Source organism: Lissotriton vulgaris, chromosome 11, assembly GCF_964263255.1.
Source record: "Lissotriton vulgaris chromosome 11, aLisVul1.2, whole genome shotgun sequence".
Classification (NCBI taxonomy): Eukaryota; Metazoa; Chordata; class Amphibia; order Caudata; family Salamandridae; genus Lissotriton; species Lissotriton vulgaris.
The window spans coordinates 558,681,720-558,701,686 of record NC_141699.1 but is presented as its reverse complement, the minus strand read 5'-3'; the positions used below and the strand labels follow the sequence as shown (position 1 = coordinate 558,701,686).

Genomic DNA, 19,967 nt, shown 5'->3' with positions numbered 1-19,967 from the left:
GGCATACAAGCAAAATCTCCCCCATCCTGATTGACGGCCATACTATGTTTTTTATCACTAATTCATGTACCAGTAGAAGACACATCAAGTCTTGGAGAGTTGGAATTATCTTGAACCCTCAATATGGTCCATAGACAGAGAGACACTCACGCTATAGGTTGACTCCTCAATTGTCAACTTTTGGCATCAATAGGTACAGCAATGTTTTTTAATACCGCATCCTGATTAAAAAAAATCTTGTGAGACGCTAGTGGAGGAATAAATATATTCTTTTTCCCCTACCATCGATAAATAGAAAGTCTCTGTGTGTGGCTTTTCCTGATGAAGGCGCAGATGGTGCCGAAACGTGCGTTGAAGAAGATCCATCATATAGCCACTTTTTGTTTGTCATTTTTTTTCTCAGTAATGGTCTTATTGTTTTATTGTTGACAAATGTTTTTGTAAAGTTTTCTACTATATGTCACTTGTTTTATATTGTATTATGATTGTCCTTTATATGTAAAATATAGGCCCATCAAGATGGCTTTGTGCATACATGTAAACATATTCTATTCGCTCTTTTAACTTGAAAAAAATAAAAATTTAAAGTTTCAATTTTTCAAAAGAATCTTTTAGTTGACACTGAATTTGTTCATATTATGGTTTTGTCTGAAATGAGTCATTAAATTTAGTTGACCTTTCGATTGCCTAGGGATTTATCTCAAATAGATTATTGCCCTGCCCTAGGAATTATATTGCCTTGCACGGGTCCTTGTTATTTACATGTATTTTCGAAATGTTGCATTGCTGTCATTTTGAGGCTCTAATTCAATTTTTTTTACTGCAATGGAGTGAAAGTAGTGAGGTGTGCTAACAATTGTACCATCATAGTTTAAAGTTCAAATCCTTATTTATAAGTCACTAATAGCGCATGTTACAGAAACATAGATTTCCATATCTGCTTTCATTGCTCACGTGTAAATTGGTGGTCATTCACAGCAGTGTTTTTCAAGTACTATAATATAATGTATAAATTTATGGCTTTCTACAATTTACTAAGGAATCGTAAATTAACACGTTATGTTAAAACCATAGCTCACTTTCTAGATACGTTCCGTGTTTTCGATTTGCTTTCTAAATTCTGTGACCCTCTTTTTTTACTTGTTAAGCACTTGACGAAGCTGCAAAACGTTTCCTGGAACTTAAAGCACAAAGAGAAAGTAAAGAAGCGCTTGAAAATGAAAGAAGTTCTAGGAAGCCACCTCCCTATAAACATGTTAAAGTGAGTTTTGATCCATATTTTTCGTACGATAACACTAAACTTTAAGTTGCACACATTCTTGACCAAATTGTTATGGACTTTATTGGCAAATGCGTGTCCAACTTTGTGTGTGTACTTTTTCTCTTTCAATAGTAAGTAATTGTTAAACAATATTGTTTATTCTGTGGGTCTGTATTAATTGGATTTTATGGTTTTCTGTTTGACAATTTGTCTTCTCAGTAGGTCACGGGTTGGTGATTGTTCTCAAAACTTGATTCTGCTCAGCTGTAGTTCTAAGTTGTGAGTTTTATTTAATATGATAGCTGAAAAATTGTTGTTTATTTCTAATCAGTCCCTTATTAATGCAACTCCCCTCATAGAACCCCTTTTGTGTTTCTTTTTTTGTCTTGTTCACTTTAAGGACAAAATATCATGCTTCCTGTGTGGGGATAGTATCTGAAAGAAACACGTTAGTGTTAGATTCCTTATCTTAAAATATCCCCAGGCGTCAGATCCGGAAACTTTTCGTCAGCAGTACCCCTGCTCGTCGGTAGGCGACATCTGCGGCTCCACGTCAGTCGTCTGCGTTGTGATTTCCAAAATGACGTCGGAGTACTTAGACACCACCCTCGCGCGCTAATGTCAATTTGTCTTTTTTTCCGCGCCAGCAATCGCAGATCCGGGAACAGCTAGTACCCTTAGTCATTTTTTTGACAAATTTTTTGGTCTTTTTGACTATCTCTTTTCGAGGCGACTTCGACTCCAGGTGCCGGTAGGGATGACCGGTTTCAAGCCATGTGACGCCTGTCACCGACTGATGTCGGTTACCGACCCCCATCGCCTGTATCTCTACTGCCTAGGGGCCGACCACTACGACAAGTCGTGCCCCGACTGCCGGGCCTTGATGTCGATGGTACCGGAGGAGAATCGTGATTTCCTCGTGGCCATGAGGACTCACTTCCCTCCGCTGAGGCCTGCCGGCGTGCCTTCGGGCCCGCAGACCCGACTGGGGGTCCTAGCGAGCCGGCGGCTTCGGGCCCGGCGCCGTCGTCGACTTCGGTCCAGACGCCGCAAGCCTCCGTGGGATCCAGGCCTCGATCCCGGTCAACGCCAGTTGACCTCATGACTCCTCCGCTGGCGCCGACCCCTATGGGTGTCGCTCCTGGCACCGTCTTCGGACGCCACCGTTCCCGGTTTCAGCCCCGGTCCAGGTCCGGCATCGGTGCGGCGCCGCTCAGCGGTGTCTTTGGCATTGTAGGGTGAGCAATTCACCTATGACATGGCTCCGTCATTTCTGCCTGTTTATTAGGACACGGATGAAGGGGAGGACTGGGTGGGGTCTGAGGACCCTCTGGCACAGCAGTGCCAGCTGAGTCAGGACTGGGCAGACGAGCTGGGGGGTGCCAGTGGTCTTGACACATCGCCTGACACTGGCTTTATCTCTCCTCCCTCCGTGGCTACGGAGGAGGGTGCTAGCTATGTTGTGGTGTTGTGCAGGGCAGCCAAGGCCTTGGCTCTTGAGCTCCCTGCGGCGGCCGTGAGGACTAATCTCACCGAGGTGCTTCAACCGCCAGTAAGCTCTTCGGAGCCTCTGCTGCTGTTCAATGAAGCCCTCACGGACGTTCTGTTGGGTACTTGGTCCAAGCCCTCCACAGTGCCCACTGTGGATCGGAACATCACCCGACGCCACCGCCCGACTCCGAGCAACCCCTGCTTTCTGCCCGTACACCCTACCCCCGAGAGACTGGTAATCCAGGCCTCTACGTCCCAGACCCCATTTCAGACTGCTCCCCCAGATCAGGAATTCAAAAGGCTTGATCAGTTTGGGAAGAAACTGTTCTCCTCAGTTAGCCAGGGGTTGCGGTGCATCAACACTGCATGCCTTTTGGGCCGTTACACCCACTCCTTGTGGGATATGGTAGCGGACGTGCTGCCCTAGTGTCCGGAGGAGGCCCGGGCCCGGCTCGCCCAGGCTCTTGCTGAGGGGCTGGACACAGCACGTTATTTCATCAGATGTGGACTTGACTCCACGGAGTCGCTGGGCAGAGCGATTTCCACGACTGTGGCGAATCGTCACCACGCCTGGCTGAGGTCCACCAATTTTTTGGGGTATGTCCAGAATATATTCATGGACATGCCCTTTGATGGCCGTCGCTTGTTCCGCGACAAAGCAGACAGCGCGCTTGAGCATTTCAAGGACCCCAGGGCTACGGCCAAGTCCTTGGGCCTGTCGGGCCAACGCCAGCAGACTTCTGCTTTTCGTCACTTTCGTGGCCAAGGAGGGGGCGCCCCCACACGTTCGTTCAGCCACAGGCCACAGAACCAACCTCAACACAGACGTGGTAACCGCCGTGGCGGTGCAGGGGGACAATGGCAAGGTCAGTCCACATCCACTCTCGCAGCATCCGCCTCAAAGCCTTCCTAGTCAGAGCTTTCAGGCCCATTCCAGGCCAGTAGGAGGCAGGGTTCGCCATCACCTACTCCACTGGCGCACCATCACTTCAGACAGGTGGGTGCTGCAAATCGTCCGAAGGGGCTACACCCTCCGCTTCGAGGCTACCCCTCCAGCCATGCCACCGCAGTACCACCGCATGTCGGGGGATCACTTGCAACTTCTGCAGGAGGTAGTTAAGGCCCTCTTGGCCAAGGGGGCCATCGAGCACGTTCCGGGGCCAGAAGTAGGACGCGGTTGCTACTCCCACTACTTTCTGGTTCCCAAGAAGGGCAAAGGGGGCCTACGCCCTATCTTGGACCTCCGGAGCATCAACGGCTTCCTCCTAAAGGAGAAGTTCAAGATGCTGACTTGAGCTCAGGTCCTGGCTGCCCTGGAGACTGGATCGTTGCGATGGACTTGCAGGAATCCTATTTCCACATCCCCGTCCTGCCGGCCCACCGGCACTACCTGCGGTTCACGGTAGGCCACAAGCACTTTCAGTTTATCTTGCTCCCCTTCAGCCTCACCAGTGCCCCTCGGGTGTTCACGAAAGTGATGGCAGTGGTTGCAGCTCATCTGCGCAGATTAGAGGTTCCAGTCTTACCATATCTCGACGACTGGTTGTTGAAAGCGTCTCCCACCTCCAGACTACGCCCGATCTCATGCACTCACTGGGGATCTCCATCAACGTGCTGAAGTCACACATGAGTCCCTGTCAGAAGCTACTCTTCATCGGAGCCGTTCTGAACTCGATGCAGTTTCGGGTTTATCCTCCCGAGCAGCGGGTTCGGGATATTCAGGCTCTGATTCTGATCTTTCGGCCTTTATCCCCAGGTTCGGTCAGGCTGACGCTGTGGCTCCTGGGGCTGATGGCCTCCTGCATCCTGCTGATACATCACCCTAGGTGGCAGATGCTGGCTCTACAGTGGGACCTGAAGTTCCAGTGGGCACAGCATCAGGGCAACCTGTCCAACCACCTCCTGATATCAGAGGGCACTGCGAATCAGCTGCAGTGGCGGCTCACGGACCGTGATTGGGTCAGTGGCAGATCCCTCTCCCTTCCCCTACCGGGGCACATAGTGGTGACGGATGCGTCCCTCCTGGGATGGGGGGGGGGCACAAGGCTGTGGATCCACTCTTTACCCCTCTTTCAGAGGTTCTCCTCTTTCTTCTTTCTCTTGCCCAGCAGGGCTCTGCTCTGGGCTCTATCAAAGGCTATCTCTCGGCCATTTCATCCTTCTTGAGGCTTCCCGATCAGCCTTCTCTTTTCAAGTCCCCTGTTGTCAATAGGTTCTTGAAAGGCATCACGCACATGTTCCCTCCTGTTCCTTTCGTGATGCCTCAGTGGGACTTGAACCTGGTTGTTACTTATCTGATGTGCGCTGCCTTTGAGCCACTTCATAATTGCCCTCTTGGTATTCGGACTCTCAAGACTGCTTTCCTGGTTGCCATCACCTCTGCCAGAAGAGTGATTGAGCTTCAAGCTCTTTCATCTAATCCTCCTTTCCTCTCAGTCCATCCGGACAAGGTTGTTCTGAGGACTCGTCCTTCTTTTCTACCCACAGTGGTTACTGCCTTTCACATCGGCCAGTCCATTACCTTGCCCTCCTTCTTTCCCCCTCCGCATCCCTTGAAGTAGTAAGAGAGGCTCCACCGTCTGGTTCCAAAACGTGCGCTTTCCTTTTACCTCAACCGCACTCAACAGTTCCGGTTGGACGACCAACTCTTTGTTGGCTACGTGGGCGCTAAGAAGGGACGGACGGTGCCCAAGCGAACCATCTCTCGGTGGTAGTTTTGTGCATCAAGGTCTGTTAATCCTTGGCTAAAAAGGAGCCTCCTGTCGGGCTGCGAGCCCATTCCACTCGGGCCACGGCGGCTACTACTGCCCTGGGTCAGGGAGTCCCCTTGCAGGACATTTGTCAGGCAGCTACGTGGGCTTCGCTGCACACGTTTGCCAAGCACAACTGCCTGGACAGTCCGGTCCGAAAAGACAGCTTTTTTGGCCGTTCCATTCTCCAGGACTTACTGGTGTGATTTTGGTTAACAGACCCACCACCGGGGTTGGTATTGCTGGAGTATCTATTCAAAGGTAAGGAATCTAACACTAAAGTGTTTATTTCAGATGCACAAGTTACTTACCTTCGGTAACGATATATCTGTAAGAAACATTAGTTAGTGTTAGATTCTTTACCGCCCCACCCATCCTCCTCGTTCTGCGAACCGGTATCTAGGGTTAAGGTCATCCCTTTCAGGGCCCTAGTTTCATGGCACCAGTGTCTGTTTCTTGCATGGCTCTGCGTTCCTGGCGCGGAAAGCTATGCACAGAACTGATGTCAGCACGAGAGGGCGGCGTCTAAGTACTCCGTCATTCCAGCGATCAGGACGCCGACGACAGACGCGGAGCCGCAGATGACGCCTACCGATGCACAGAGGTACTACTGACGAAAACTTTCCGGATCCAGTCTGTCGCCTGGGGATATTCTAAGGTAAGGAATCTAACACTAACTAATGTTTCTTACAGATATATCGTTACCGAAGGTAAGTAACTTGTGCGTTATTTCATCCATCTTACAATTAGTATTATCTTATTTCTCTCCCATTGTGGTTTAAACAAAATGTAATTCCTTATGTAGAATTTGACAAACATAAACCTGCAGCACAAAAATGAGTGCAATCCTGTTTGCCAAATTACGAGTGCATTATAGTTTGTGTCCCATCTAATAGGGCAGGGGGGATATCTACCATGTTGGTGATGGAGTATCCTATCTGCCACATTATAGATAAGGCTGTAACTTTGTCAATGCCAGTCCATCCATTCTTGAGGCACCCTCATGAAATAGGTCTTCAAATTTAGTAGCCAATTAAAATGCAGGCACTCTTTGAACTCGTACCTTTGTTTGATCTTAACACAAGTATCACGCTGTCTCTCAAAAATAGATTTGATCTTATATTAGAAATGATTGAATCCTAGCTTGTGTTTCTGATATTGGTTGTTACAGGGATAAGCCATGACTGGAACTCAAGCACTTGCCACTGCCCACTTGTTGAAAGAGAGCAGGGGCAGCATGGTTATCTCATGATCTTGAACAATTATCAACACTCTGAGTTGAAACAGATTCATGATTGATACTGTTGATCTTCCAGGAATCGTACTGAAAATTTCATGTAATCCTGTTCCACTTCCTAAATATGCCTGTGACTATCCTGGGTGCATACCAGATGACTAGCATGAAAAGCAATGACTTGATGTCGGAAAGTGGGTTATTATTTGGGAAATGATTATCCTTATCAGCTTAATAGACACACCCTTGTTATGCCTCAACCCAATTCTATGACGCAAGCTGTAAGTAAGTGAGCAGAGAAGTTAGCATTAAGTTGAAGATGTACAACAGTTTCAACCAAGAAATACAATAAAATTCCCAAGAACTGAAATGATCAAAATCAGGTAAGGGGGGCCAGAGATATGATTTTTTAAAAAGTTTTAAGCCAAACATTGCCTAGAAAAAGTAAGGTGCCAATGTAAAGTATTAATTAAAGGTTGACTGGGACTTAGCAGTTTCAGGCTGACCGTGATGGAGTGAATGTTGGCTATACTAAGGGGAATAAAACTGGTAAAAGTTCTTACATTTAAACACAGCCTGCTTTTTAGAGCATAAAGTCTTCCAACAGGGCAAGGTTTAAAGATGAAGCTGGCAAAAGTCCATCAGAGTTGCATTTGTAATCAAGATTTTGTTGAAGCCATTACGTTTGGTGCAAAAAGCTCGGAGTCCTGCAAAGCTGGATATTTTAACTGCTTAGGCCAGTGGGCTAGATTTATCAACTCACCCTGATCCTACGTTTTAGACTCAGGCACATTTTTGATTCTCAGAAATCACCAGCAGGGTCAGGCTGAAAGTTTTTGGCAGGTAGTGCTCCAAGAAACGAGTTTTCCTTACTGTGTGGTCCCACTGAACCAGTTTTCAGCATGGCAAAAAACTCTGAGCAGTTGCCAGGGTCTTTGATCTGGTGTCAAACTGTTGTAATGCCCTTACCTGAGGATCATCCAGAAACCTCTGCCTGGGTGTGTAGCTTCTACTAATATGGCTCCCAACATCAAGGGCAATGTTGCATGCAGAGCATACTTTTGACACACAAGTGAAGAAGAGACATTTTAATAAAGACTACTCCACAACCAGATTGAAAATAGCATTGTCTGTGGCTAAGAAGATTCAGTCGTTCAACCCAGGATTTGCCTGAGGAATCACTACAGATAACTTCATCTTGCTCTAATTCCCACTCAAGTTTTTGCTCAAGTTCCTTCTCATGGGACTTTCAATGTGGCTGCCCTGTTGAACGAGGAATCTCTATAAATGTTCCCCATATCAAGTCACACTGCTCTCCACTCTTGGCAGAAACCCTGGTGGCATCAGGGTTTAGGGTGGTAGCAGAAGTGCAGTCAACACTGCATGGCGAGTTACACGCTAACGTCAGACTCTTATGGGTGCAGGAAGGCTTCCACCTTAGTGTCTCATATAATGCAGCAGCACATTCTTTGTTTATCTCCCACACCAATACCAAGACTCAAGTCAGAGTGAGAATCTGAAAATGATATAAGAGCATCGCATATCAAACAGGGATCAGCCACTAAAGAAAGGGGATTAAAGAACCAATTTAATTTAGGCAAGTACTTTGTAGAAGGGTGTTTGAATAACAAGACAAAAATAGTGTGACTTGCTGCAACTTTCCTTGGTGTGAGAACTTCAAAGAAACAGCTCGGTTTTAATATATCCTTTTTGTATTGAGCTATATTTTGTACGTAAGGTGTAAGAAGGTACATCAGTGAGTGTAATCATTTTAACCACCAGTCCCAATTATAAAGACATAGGCAGGAACACACTTTGTAATAGTAGGACATGACAGAACAAACCTAACCAAAGATAACTACTCAGAAGACTTATTAGTAGTAAGAACTTTCAAGTAAATTAGTAACACTAGGATAATTGACCTGCCAGTTTTGACATGTTTATACATAAGAGGTTTAAAAGTTGCATTACATGTCTTTCTACCCAGGTGAATTGCAACAAAACTGAGGATAGTCCAGATTGGAATGGGTCAAAACAATCAATAAGTCTTAAAGTCGAATGTGGTATTGTACTGACAATTTATTTACTCTCGTTTCTCAGATGCTACATAGCAGAAAAAGCTTCAGTAATCAAAATCAGTAAGGCAACCATTGAAGTAATCAGAGCACTGGCAATGCATACTTGCTGGGACAAATGTCGTTTTTTTTTCTTCTCTCATTCCACTTCCACCTGAAGTCCCCTAGCTTAGAGACCTGAATCATTCAGGATGTGATGGGAAAATTCACTGGAGTGGGTGAGTAGCTTCAGTATCTTTGTGGCACCCCTGCGGTGGAGGATAGTTACTGACAGAGAGGAGAGCCCACCTTGACTCACTGCTTGGACATCTTGATTCTGGCAGGCTTTATCATGTGTCATATGAGAAGATTATTCCAGTCTTTGCTGGAAGAGGTGGTTGAGGGAAAGAAGTAAAGTAATTGGTTATGTCAGGAGGTATTCGGTAGGCCAGCAGGTGTAGACGCTCTGGTACCTGTCCCTACCTCTCAATCCACATCCACTCCTCAGTCTTCAGGGGTTCTCCTGGATGTAGTGTGTACCTTTTTTTTTCCAACTGATCTTTATTCATTTTCAACAGGTATACAAGAAAGCTTTTATCCAATATATTATGCATGGTATTACAGCACTGTTTACAGAAACGGCTGTGGTGGAGTGCCACGCTTTAACTCAAAAACAGTAATTTTGAACCAGTATTGACAGGTTATGACTAAAATACAAAACATTCAATATCCAATAATAGAGCCACTAATTACTTAAGATTTTACAAACTCGATTGCCTTGTGTTCAGCATTAAGATCAGGGTATTTGTTGTCCTGTATAAATGAACAGGTGTAGAGACAGGGGGTGCCAGGTAGGAGGGAACCTCATAGACTGTATATGTGCACATGCATCGCCTACCCATCCATCACCGGACAAGGATATGTAATCGATAAAGATATACGGTATGCATAGTAGTTTCACTTCTACTTATATTGAAATCACAGGGTGAGGATGTGTTCTATGATGAAGTTTGGTTAATTGTGTGCAGCTTAGTTTAAGTGGCAGTCAAGTATTCTTGCCATTGTGCGGGTTGGTTCGTGAAGGGACGTCTAGATGCGTTTGATTAGTGTGTCTCGTTGTCTGCGATAAGTGCTCCACAGAGATTCTGAAGCCATGATTGGATGGTGGGGCCCGTCTGGGACTTTCAGGACATAGATCTTCTGCGCTTTGCCTGAGCCACTGCCAGGTCCAAAAATGTAGTGTGTACCTAAGCTCATTCCTCTGGCTTCTTCTAAATCTTATTGTTGGTGAACTTAGAAGTTTAATACATTTTTAGGTTTTATATCGTTTTATTAGTTTCATATGAAAAGAAGGTGTTACAATAACTTACCACCTACATCACACTGGGTGGTGGTGAAACATCAATTTAATGGAATGTGCATGCATCCCAAGAGAAGGAGAAGGCAAGAGAAGGAGAGGGCCAGAGTGAAGAGGGTACAATGAAGGGGACATTGTTTTATTGGGCCTGAGTTAACGGCTTGGTATCAAGTTGGTCTCAAATGTTTATTGTGTGTCAGGGTCGCCTTTTGAGGTTAAGCGGAGTATCTACAGGTAATGTGGACAGGAAAGTTCCCTGAATTCCTCAGAAAGATAAGTAAGGCAAGGTTGCCACATCTTTTCTAATACAGGGGGCAGTGTGTGGCCACTGCAGTTAACTTGTCCATTTCCAATATTTTTCATAATTTGTGTAGCCAGTCCAAATGTGTTGAGATGTTATCAGTGCCCCACCTAGCAAAAAGGATCTGTTTGGCTGCACCTAGTGCTAAGGCAATTGAGTGACTTCTACTGGACTGCAGTGGGTAGGTAAGCAGGTTGAGGAGACCTAGGAGGACATAACTAGGAAACCTGGGAATACCAGTGTCAAAAATGGCAGTCACTGCATCCTGGGCTACCCGCCCCCCACCAAAAAAGGGTTCCAGTTTGGGGCACTACCATTGTAGGGGGGTAAGGGTGCCCTGTTGGCAACATTGGCACCAGCAGCTGCCACTGCGATCCCAAGTGGCGATCCTGGCCAGGGTGAGATACCAATAATGCACACTCTTTAAAAACATTTCTTTACTAGTGATGTTAAGGGCTGGGTTCATGCGCGGTGTAAGGTGTAATTCTATTCCCGGTCTGTAAAGAGTCGTCCACATTCCCCCTCCCATATGGTCCATACAGGCGAATGCAAAGGTATTTGGGGTATGACGAGAAAGGCGTAAATATCCGACAAAGGTTTCTTGTCGGTGGCACGGGTGAGGAGCCATCTCTCAAAGGATGTAGGCTGCCGATCTCTCATGTAGTCGGAGCCAGGGCTGTGTCACCCAATGCGCCACAGTCAGGAACTGCCATCGCGCTGTATCAGGAAGGTTATAAGCCAACTGTAATGTTGGGAAGTACCTGAGTCCCTCGACATCGAGCAGATCCCTAATTCGCTTGCAGTTGGCCAATTGCCAGGACCCTTGCCTGCAGGCGGGAAGTCTGGATTGCCAATCAACATTGTCTATGGGGACAAGTGTGTTAACAGACCATATCTCAATTGTACTTTGTCCCACACCCCAATTGTGACCCTCACAACTGGAGATACATAGGCCCCGGATATCCTATAGGGTTTTGGTAACCAGGGTATCTTCCAAATATGAATGCCCGTGTTTGCCTGATCTAAAAAGCACCAGTGTTTCTCCGTGTATGTTAAGGACATTCCACCATATAGCGCGGTTGCGCAACTTGGTAGTAGCAGTAAAAATGCAGTATCCCCAGTCCCCCTGTCGGCAGTGGGAGATAGTCACGGGTTTTAACCATACTGGCATTTTTGCCCTCCCAGATAAGTGATTGTAGCTTGTCCAGAATCCGTGGAGGGGGTTAGAGGGGAAGGGTTTGCATCACGTAAAGGATTTTAGGTAGTAGTGTCATCTTGACTTCTGCTTTTCGCCCAAGCCAAGAGAGGCTGTGACTCTCCCACTTTGTAAGGTCTGAATGTGTGACCACCAAGAGGCTCCCATAGTTTGAGCAGCAGTGTTCACAGTTGTAAGGTGGATCTGCAAACCCAGGTAGGGTAGTCCATGACCTGTCCACTGGAATGGGAACTGCATACAAAGTGAGGCCCCCACCAAGTCGAGGACAATCAAATTGAGGATTGAAGATTTTTATAGGTTGATCTTGAACCCTGAGGCTCCACTAAATGCTGCCAGTTCAGTCATCATGGCTTCTAAGGTGTGTCCTCATTATCAGCATATAACATGACCTTATGTTCTCTACCGCCGATTTGGAAGCCTGTTACTCAGAGATTGCTTCGGATCTGCTTTGCAGAAGGCTCCATATGAAGCACGAAGAGAAGAGGTGACAGAGAGCAGCACTGTCTGGTGCCCCGGGTGATAGCAAAGGGCTTTGACATTATTCTATTCACACACAGCCTGGCTCCAGGGCAGATTAGCATGCATGGACCCATCAGCAAAACCGCGGGCCAAGGCCCATTCTCTCTAGAGCGAGGTGAAGGTATGGCCAGTGCACAAGATCGAAGGCTTTCTCTGCATCAATTGATAACGAGGGACAGCACTCGAGAGCGCTGCACTTTATTTAGCAAGTGACACAACTGTTTCGTGTTTCTCTACTCGCTCGCATTGTGACATACCCGGCCTGATCAGGATCAACCAACCCCTGAACATAGTGGCCAGTCTGTAGACCAAAACTCTTGTGGAAAATCTTCGCATCCACGTTCAAAAGGGATATTGATCGGTAAGATGCACAACATGTGGGGTCTTTGCCAGCCTTGGGTATCACTGTGATAGAGGCCAAGTGCATCGAATCTGGTAGTTCCTCCGTTGCGCTAAGCGAGTTATAAAACTGTGCTAGGATGGGGGCTAATTGAGGGCCAAAAGCTTTATAGAAGTCAGTGCCATAGCCATGTGGGATAGGTTCTTTACTGGGTTGTTGTCCTTGAATGGCTGCTATGACCTCTTGTGGTGTAATGTCAGTGTCGAGCGCGATGAAAGTGTCTGGTGAGTGCCTGGGACAAATAGGCCTTCGAGTCTGCGTCCATTAGGGGTCTGCTTCATAAAGAGCAATGTAGACGGTCATGATGTCCTCATCCCTGTATCTTGGGGAGCCATCTGCCCCTGCAGGCTCCTCCATCTCTAGTATAACCTATGGAGATTGTGATAAAGTGGCTTCTGAACACCACTTTTAACGTCTCCCACAGAGTGGAGACGGAGGTGTTAGGTGTGTCATTTACAGGCAGAAAGGTCGTTATTGCAGTCAAGGAATCTGCTAAGATATTTTCGTAGGTGAGGAGTTTTACGTTAAGCCACCAAACAGGAGAAGCCCAAGAGTGTCTCTCTGGGTTATAACATAATGTAATGGGGGAGAGATCCGAAAGTGCCGCTGCACCAATGTCCACACAGATAGCGTTCAGAGTAAGGCACAGAGATGTAAAGAAATAATCAATGTGGGCGTATGTTTTGTGGTGTGCCGAGTAGGTGTAGTCAGTGGATGTATTGTGGATGTGTCTCCAGATATCAGTCAACCCGCCTCACCTAGCCAGTGTCTAGTGCCCGGTGTTAGGCCCCAGACTTGACTCATCCGCAGAATGGATCCATCTTTCTGACATCCATCCCTATATTGAAGTCCCCTCCCACCACTATATCTCTGTCCGGTGAGTTCAGTAGCTGGCCCATGGAGTCCCTTGAGAAAGCCTCCTGATGGTTATTGGGTGCATAGATTGTGGCCAAAGTTTACCTGACACCCTGTATCAGCACATGCAATGATAAGAGTCACACAGGGATCTTAGCAAAGACCCGCTCCACCCACCCTGGGAAATGCGTGGCAAGCAGAATCGCTGCCCCAGCCTTCTTGGCCGCACCCAAATAGCAGTACTGGCTGTCGAACCAGCGGGAGCATAGCTGTCGCTAGTCTTACTGGTTCAGATGGATTTCCTGTAACAGGCAGATATCGCATTTTGAGTCTTTCGGCGAAGGAGAGAAGAGTTAAGTGCTTGGCAGGTGCGTTAAGGTCTCAGACATTGAGGCTAAGTATAGAGATTACCATTGAGGCTCAGGTAAAAGTGTAGATATTTTGTTATGTTGGAGTATTTGTAAAGCGCATGGCTGCCCCAGCATCGGGGTGTCCTGCCGCAAACGTTGAACACAGAGTGAGGAGACAGAAAGAAGATAAACAGTGGGAGAAAAGCCAGGTCTTCATCAGCCTTCTGAAGGTCAGCTGATTAGGGCTGCGGCCAATGTGGAAAGGGAGGGAGTTCCAAAGGGCGGGAGCCACCAGCTTGAAGGATCGGCCACCCACTTTGGCCCTCCTTATCTGAGGGACTCTGGCCAGGAGCAGATCTGCCGAACGCAGCGCGTGTGTGGGTGCGTATTAGGAACATAGATCACTCTGGATGCCCAGAAGGATTTTTTGGGTGATACACGGCGTTTTAAAGCGCACTCTATGTTCTAGAGGAAGCTATTGTAGGCGACAGAGGAGTTTGGAGACATGAAAGTGTTTGGGAAGGGCAAAGATAGCGCGAGCAGCTGCATTCTGAATGCGCTGCAACCTATTGATAACAGATTTGTTGGCCCGCAGAAGTAGCACATTACATTAGTCCAGTCTGGCAAGGATTGATGTTTGGATGATCAGCTGCAGAGTCTGAGAGTCCGAGACCTATTATTGGTTTAAGGCCACATAGCAGTCCAAAACATTTCCCTGCCACTGATTTGGCGTGGGTTTCAAAGGTGAGATCATTGTCCATCATTATGCCTAGGTTCTTCACCACAGGTTTGAGTATGGAGGGTACTCCAAGAGCAAGAGGCCACCACTCATTGTCCCAGAGATGGGAATCCCTGCCTACCAAAAGGATCTCGGTTGGGTATCATGTAGTCGTAGCAAAGTCGTGTTAGGCCAGTTAGTAGGTGTTCACACATGTATCTACGGCAAGGTGGGAAGGATAGACAGGGTACAGGAAAACATAAGAAAGAGGGGGGAAACAACAAGCCAAAAACGTCCCCTACTGGCAGCCTGGAAGGAGGGTCCATGTCGGAGGTGAGCCCACAGAGTTGCCCTCACACTGTAGGTGCTGGAGTAGTTGGGCACGTTCTTCACGCCTGTCCACTTGGGAGGGCGTATTCAGCAGTTTCTTCTTCCACCTGGAGGAGCACCGGGGATCAGAGCCAACGGCCAGAACGCCCCGGGATGGTGAGGCCGCACACGCGGAAGGGCATAGAGACTGCATATCGTGGAGCGCTCGGGCCTCTTCGACAGTGCGAACTGCACAAGCCTCCTGCCACCACACAAACTGAAGGCGGAATGGGTGGCCCCATTTATATTTAATGTTCTGTTCTTGAGGAAGGGCCCTCAGCGGTCGGAAGGCCCTCAGTCTCTGCAATGTAAGTGGTGAAAGATCTTGGTAGAACCTCAGCCTATGACCCTCAAATTCGATGGTCCGCATGTCTCGTGCTGCCGCCTTGAAGACAATTAAGTATGTCCAGGGGTTGAATTGGTGTATTGGTGGGCCATCCGGCGCGATACTCACTGTCCAGGATAATTTCCTTATCCTTCAGGGATTGGAGCCACATACTTGAAAAGGCGGACGACAAAGTCCTCAAGAGTGCCTGAAACACCTTGCAATGGGGCTCCCTTAATGCGGATGTTGAAGCGACGAGATCTGTTATCGAGATCTTTAAGTTGGTATCACAACTCCAGATTCGGATCACGTAGGGCCAGACGTTCCTGGCGATGACCATCTAGTTCCTCCTCCCAACCGTCCTGCCCCTTTTTCAGCGACGCCACTCTTTGGTCCACAGTTTCTACATCATGGAAGATTTCTTTGATCTCAGTAGTGATATCCCGCTTGAGCTCTATGAAGTCGTCCTTGAGGGTCCCAAACAGCTGTTCCCATAACGTTTTAGTAATATGCATCTCGCCATGGGTCACCTCCTCCGCTCGAGTGTCGGCTGGGGGCATCTCGAAAATGGTGTTTCCTGATGTCGAGTCTGTTTTCTTGGCAGCTGTTTTTAGTAAACATGTCCTTCAGCATGGGGTCCTTTTTGTGGCGCAATGTGAATACATGTCTGTGTTTCACATAAGGCCTCAGGCCACGCAGGTGTATCCACTGTAATACTGTTGCCACCCAACACTTGAGGGGGAACTCCAACACAGGTGTGTTCCACTGGTCCGTATGCTGGTAATCCGCTGTCAGCCGCTACAGGTACAAATTTAAAGCAGTCCCCTCATGCCAGTGAGCAACTATCCCGCAGGATAGCCTGGGCGCTCAACTGCCAGGTGAAAACTGTAAACTGATCAGGGAGCTCGTCAGTATGAAGAGCTCACTTCAGGGGCATGGCTTGGACGGCAATGAGAGGAGTCGAGTAAGTCCGGAGCTCCTCTGCACCCTGGGACCAAGCCAGGAAAGATCAGTGCAATTCAGATACCACCGAGGACACCAAAACAGAGAACCCGCTGCCGGAGCCCGCCAGGCACAGAACGGTAGAGAAAGCGAATTGAACAGACCACCCAAGAAGCAGTTATAACCTAAAGAAAATTACGAAGCGAGCGAACTGAACCAAGGTAGATGGCGAACGAGAAGTTCTAGTGGTGGCAGGGCGGAGACGTTACACGCTAATCCTGTGAAGAGACAGCGAGCAAGCACAAGGTAGGTGCAGCGCACTCCCGCAAGCAGGAACAGCCCACGCTGGACCCCCACTTGGCTTAGATCGAGCGATAAAAGCTATTGCCAGCAGACCCACAAGCACAAGAAACGAAAGCGAAAGTAAAGAGACCAGGGGGCAGCCATCTTAGAAAAACAGAGACAAATATAGAAACGAGGTACAAACAAGAGATATGCTGCGAGAAACAATACATTAATCAGAACAATACCCAGTCCAGCATTGCCTTCAGGCCTCCCAGACCGCCTAGCCGCCTACCCGCCTCGATCCGCCCGATCTCTTCCACAAAAGAGGCGTTTACAAACCCGCAAACCAAGAGGCAGCCATCTTGAGTGGGGCAATGAAACAGACAACGAGGCGGCCATATTGGGAGGGACCAAGGCACAGAGAAACCAGCGAACAGAACGGGAGCCTCCGGCTGACACACAGACCGGCATCGCGCTACAGATGGAAGACTAGAGACCGTATCACGATAAGAGGAAGACACCATCACGAGACACAGAGCGCGTACCCAAAAGCCAAGAAAGCATAACCAAGCCAACAACGTAACAAGCGGCCATCCGGAGGGGAGAATAGCGCCAGTAACAGCGAGGCAGGACTTGAGCGCGCATAAGCTGTTGATCACGCTGGCGAAAGAACAAAAAGGAAACGATACATACGCTTGCAGGGCGGCCACCTTAAAACTAAACGCAAGCAATAGAACTGGATCGCACTAGTTGACGGCCATCTTGATAGGTCCCAAAAACGAAAACTGCTCTGTAGAGAGCGACCATCTTATGAACCAACACAAAAGCCAGTTCCTGGAATGCCAAGAAATAGGCAGAAAATATTACGCAACAACGGGGGCACAAACAAAGAAGGAGAAAGGAAATCGAGATCAATCCCTGAGACCCGGCGGTCCCTACGGCTGGGGGAGAACAGGACACAAAACGACCGACCCGCACATCGCCAAAACAAAAACCAAGGGCAAACCACAAAAGGCGGTACAGGTCCAAGCGGACCTGCAAGAGAAAACGGGCCGAACAACACGCTAGCCAAGAGACCCCGGAGCTTGAGCTTGAGCAAGAACAGCGCCAACGAGCAACACAACGTACCATCACACCAGACAAAGGGACTAACACAAGTACAGCACAAAATCCCCACACCGGTCGCACAGCCAGGGCAAACAAGCGAGCCAAGAAACAAAAAACAACAAGAAATAAGCACCAAAACTGCCGACAAGACGGATAAGGACCCAAGACTAGCTAAAGAGCGAGAACCTACAACGTATACAAGGACAACTCGAACAACTGCAGCAGACGAACAAGACAAGAGACCAGCGCTTAAGACTACACTCTGCAACGAAAAAAGGTTTGTAATCGTACAGACCAAAAGAGGGCTGCGCAACATGGCAGGAAGCAACGGAAAATCGACCCAACAACAAAAGAAGCCAAAAGCAGAGACCACCCCAGAATCACCCTTCAAACAGAAAGGCGATATTAGCGCCACACTAGATAGTATCCTCAAGAAACTGGCCGAGGTCCACGACCTAGCAAAAACAACCAAATAACCACAGATGCTATTCAACTAGAGCTCGCAGAGCAGACATCCACACAGCTAACAGTAGACTATCCACAGTCAAACAGAGAGTGAGTGACATTGAAGACAAGTCACAACTGGCGAGCAAGACAATGGGACAGATTACCAAAGCAACAACAGATCTACAAAAACAAGCGGCCGACTTCGAAGACCGGCAGAGGAAAGGGAACATAAGGATCCTTGGCATTCCAGAAGGTGAAGAAGACAAAGCAGGCACCACTGTGGCTATGCTGCAGGACCTCATCCCGAAGCTAACTAACCTAAAGTTTGACAACCCCTTTGAGCTGGACAAGGCATACAGAATTCCTGCGCACAAACAAGGCAACAGACAAACACCAAGACCGATAATATGTAAGCCCCTGCGATCGCACCACACAGAGGCCATTTTCGGAGTAGCGAGAAAGAACACAAACCTGATATGGCGAGGAAATAAGATCATCCTAACGCAGGACTACTCCAAAACCACAGTAGACATCAGAAAAGGCTTCCTTGCACAAAGGGAAAATCTAAGAGTAAAAAAAACATCACCTACTCTTTCGTCGGACCCGCAAGATTCAGAATTATAAACAATGGCACAACCCTAATCTTCGATGACCCAACAGAACTGTCATGATACCTGACCGTAACCGAACCACAAGAAATGAAAGCAGCGACTACATCTTTGAAAAGAAGAGCATCGCAGGAAAATGTAGCAGAATAGAAAGGATACCTAACGTCAAACTCACTAGCTAACTTACCTACCTCATACAAGGCCCATACAAGGCTCTCAACAAAGAACAGAATTACAAAATGAACAACCTGCACACCAATGGACCTACCTACCTCACTTAAGGAAAGTTGAATGTGCAATAAACACGAACTAGCAAACATATCTACCTCACTCTAAAAAACAGAACTATGACACCGAGCACTGAGAACACCGATGAACGTATCTACGTCGACAAAAAGCAACGTGCGGCCCTCCAACCGAACTGATCTATATAACGAACAGAACAACATGCGATTGTCAAACAGGCTCCTGAACAGTACGTGAAGCGGAAAAAATCTGAAACAAAGACAATCCTATCCTTTAAGGAATTCTAAGCGATAAGATCAATGGGAATGCCTGTACTGCCCTCCATTAGCTAAAGACTGGAGGGAGGGGGCACGAGAGACTATTTTCAACAAGATCAATAACCAAATTAAACAAAGTCCCGGGGAGGCGGGGGGCAGAGGACATTGCTGTCGCACACTTCCAGCACGACAAAGAAGTGGGAAGGGGGGAGTGGAGGGAGGGAAGGATAAGGGAAAGGAGGGGAGAGTTTCTGTTATGTCTTGTTTATTCGTTTTGTATTGTCAGTTAGATATGTCCCATCCGTCATGTAAGTCCTATCCACACCCCAAGCGCAATCTCAGACAGAGACCAGGACCAAGTCAAGCACACAATGACCACTGGCCATCCAACAAGAGCAGGCACAGCACATACTTCCCACGCACACAGAAATTGAAAACACAGCGACCAACACAACATCGGAATGAATAGCAAAGCGACACTACAATCCGACCTCAAGGTCATATCACTGAACGTCAAAGGGCTGAATCATCCGGTTACTTAGCAAAGACAAAAGGAGACATCATACTCCTACAAGAAACCAAACTATCAGCAGAAGATGCGGACAAGATCAAAGTGCGTTGGATAAGCCACATAGCCTGCTCACCAGCAGTAGGGAAAAAGTGAGCTCCAAGATAACAATCGAAAGAGCAGAACACGACGACAAACGTAGACTTCTGCGCACACGAATGAAAAGAGAAGAAGAAACAATATTGGTAACCAATATCTATGCACCAAACACAGATAAGACAGTATTTTGGGAGGGGGTAACCAGGAAGCTAGAAAAGCACCACACAAACAGCCTAAACATCGTCGCAGGCGACTTCAACCTAGTCCT

General features: G+C 47.6%; 1 protein-coding gene across 2 annotated transcripts in view; it reads left to right on the top strand.

Annotated features, from left to right (window-relative positions):
- The window catches only part of NSD3 (nuclear receptor binding SET domain protein 3), a 1,769,888-nt gene that overhangs the window by 1,295,335 nt on the left and 454,586 nt on the right, over positions 1-19,967 (top strand). For both annotated transcript variants that reach the window (XM_086943639.1, XM_086943638.1), the window contains one exon: positions 1,149-1,261. In XM_086943639.1, coding sequence (XP_086799765.1) covers positions 1,149-1,261 — 113 coding nt within the window. The remainder of the gene's footprint in view (positions 1-1,148; positions 1,262-19,967) is intronic.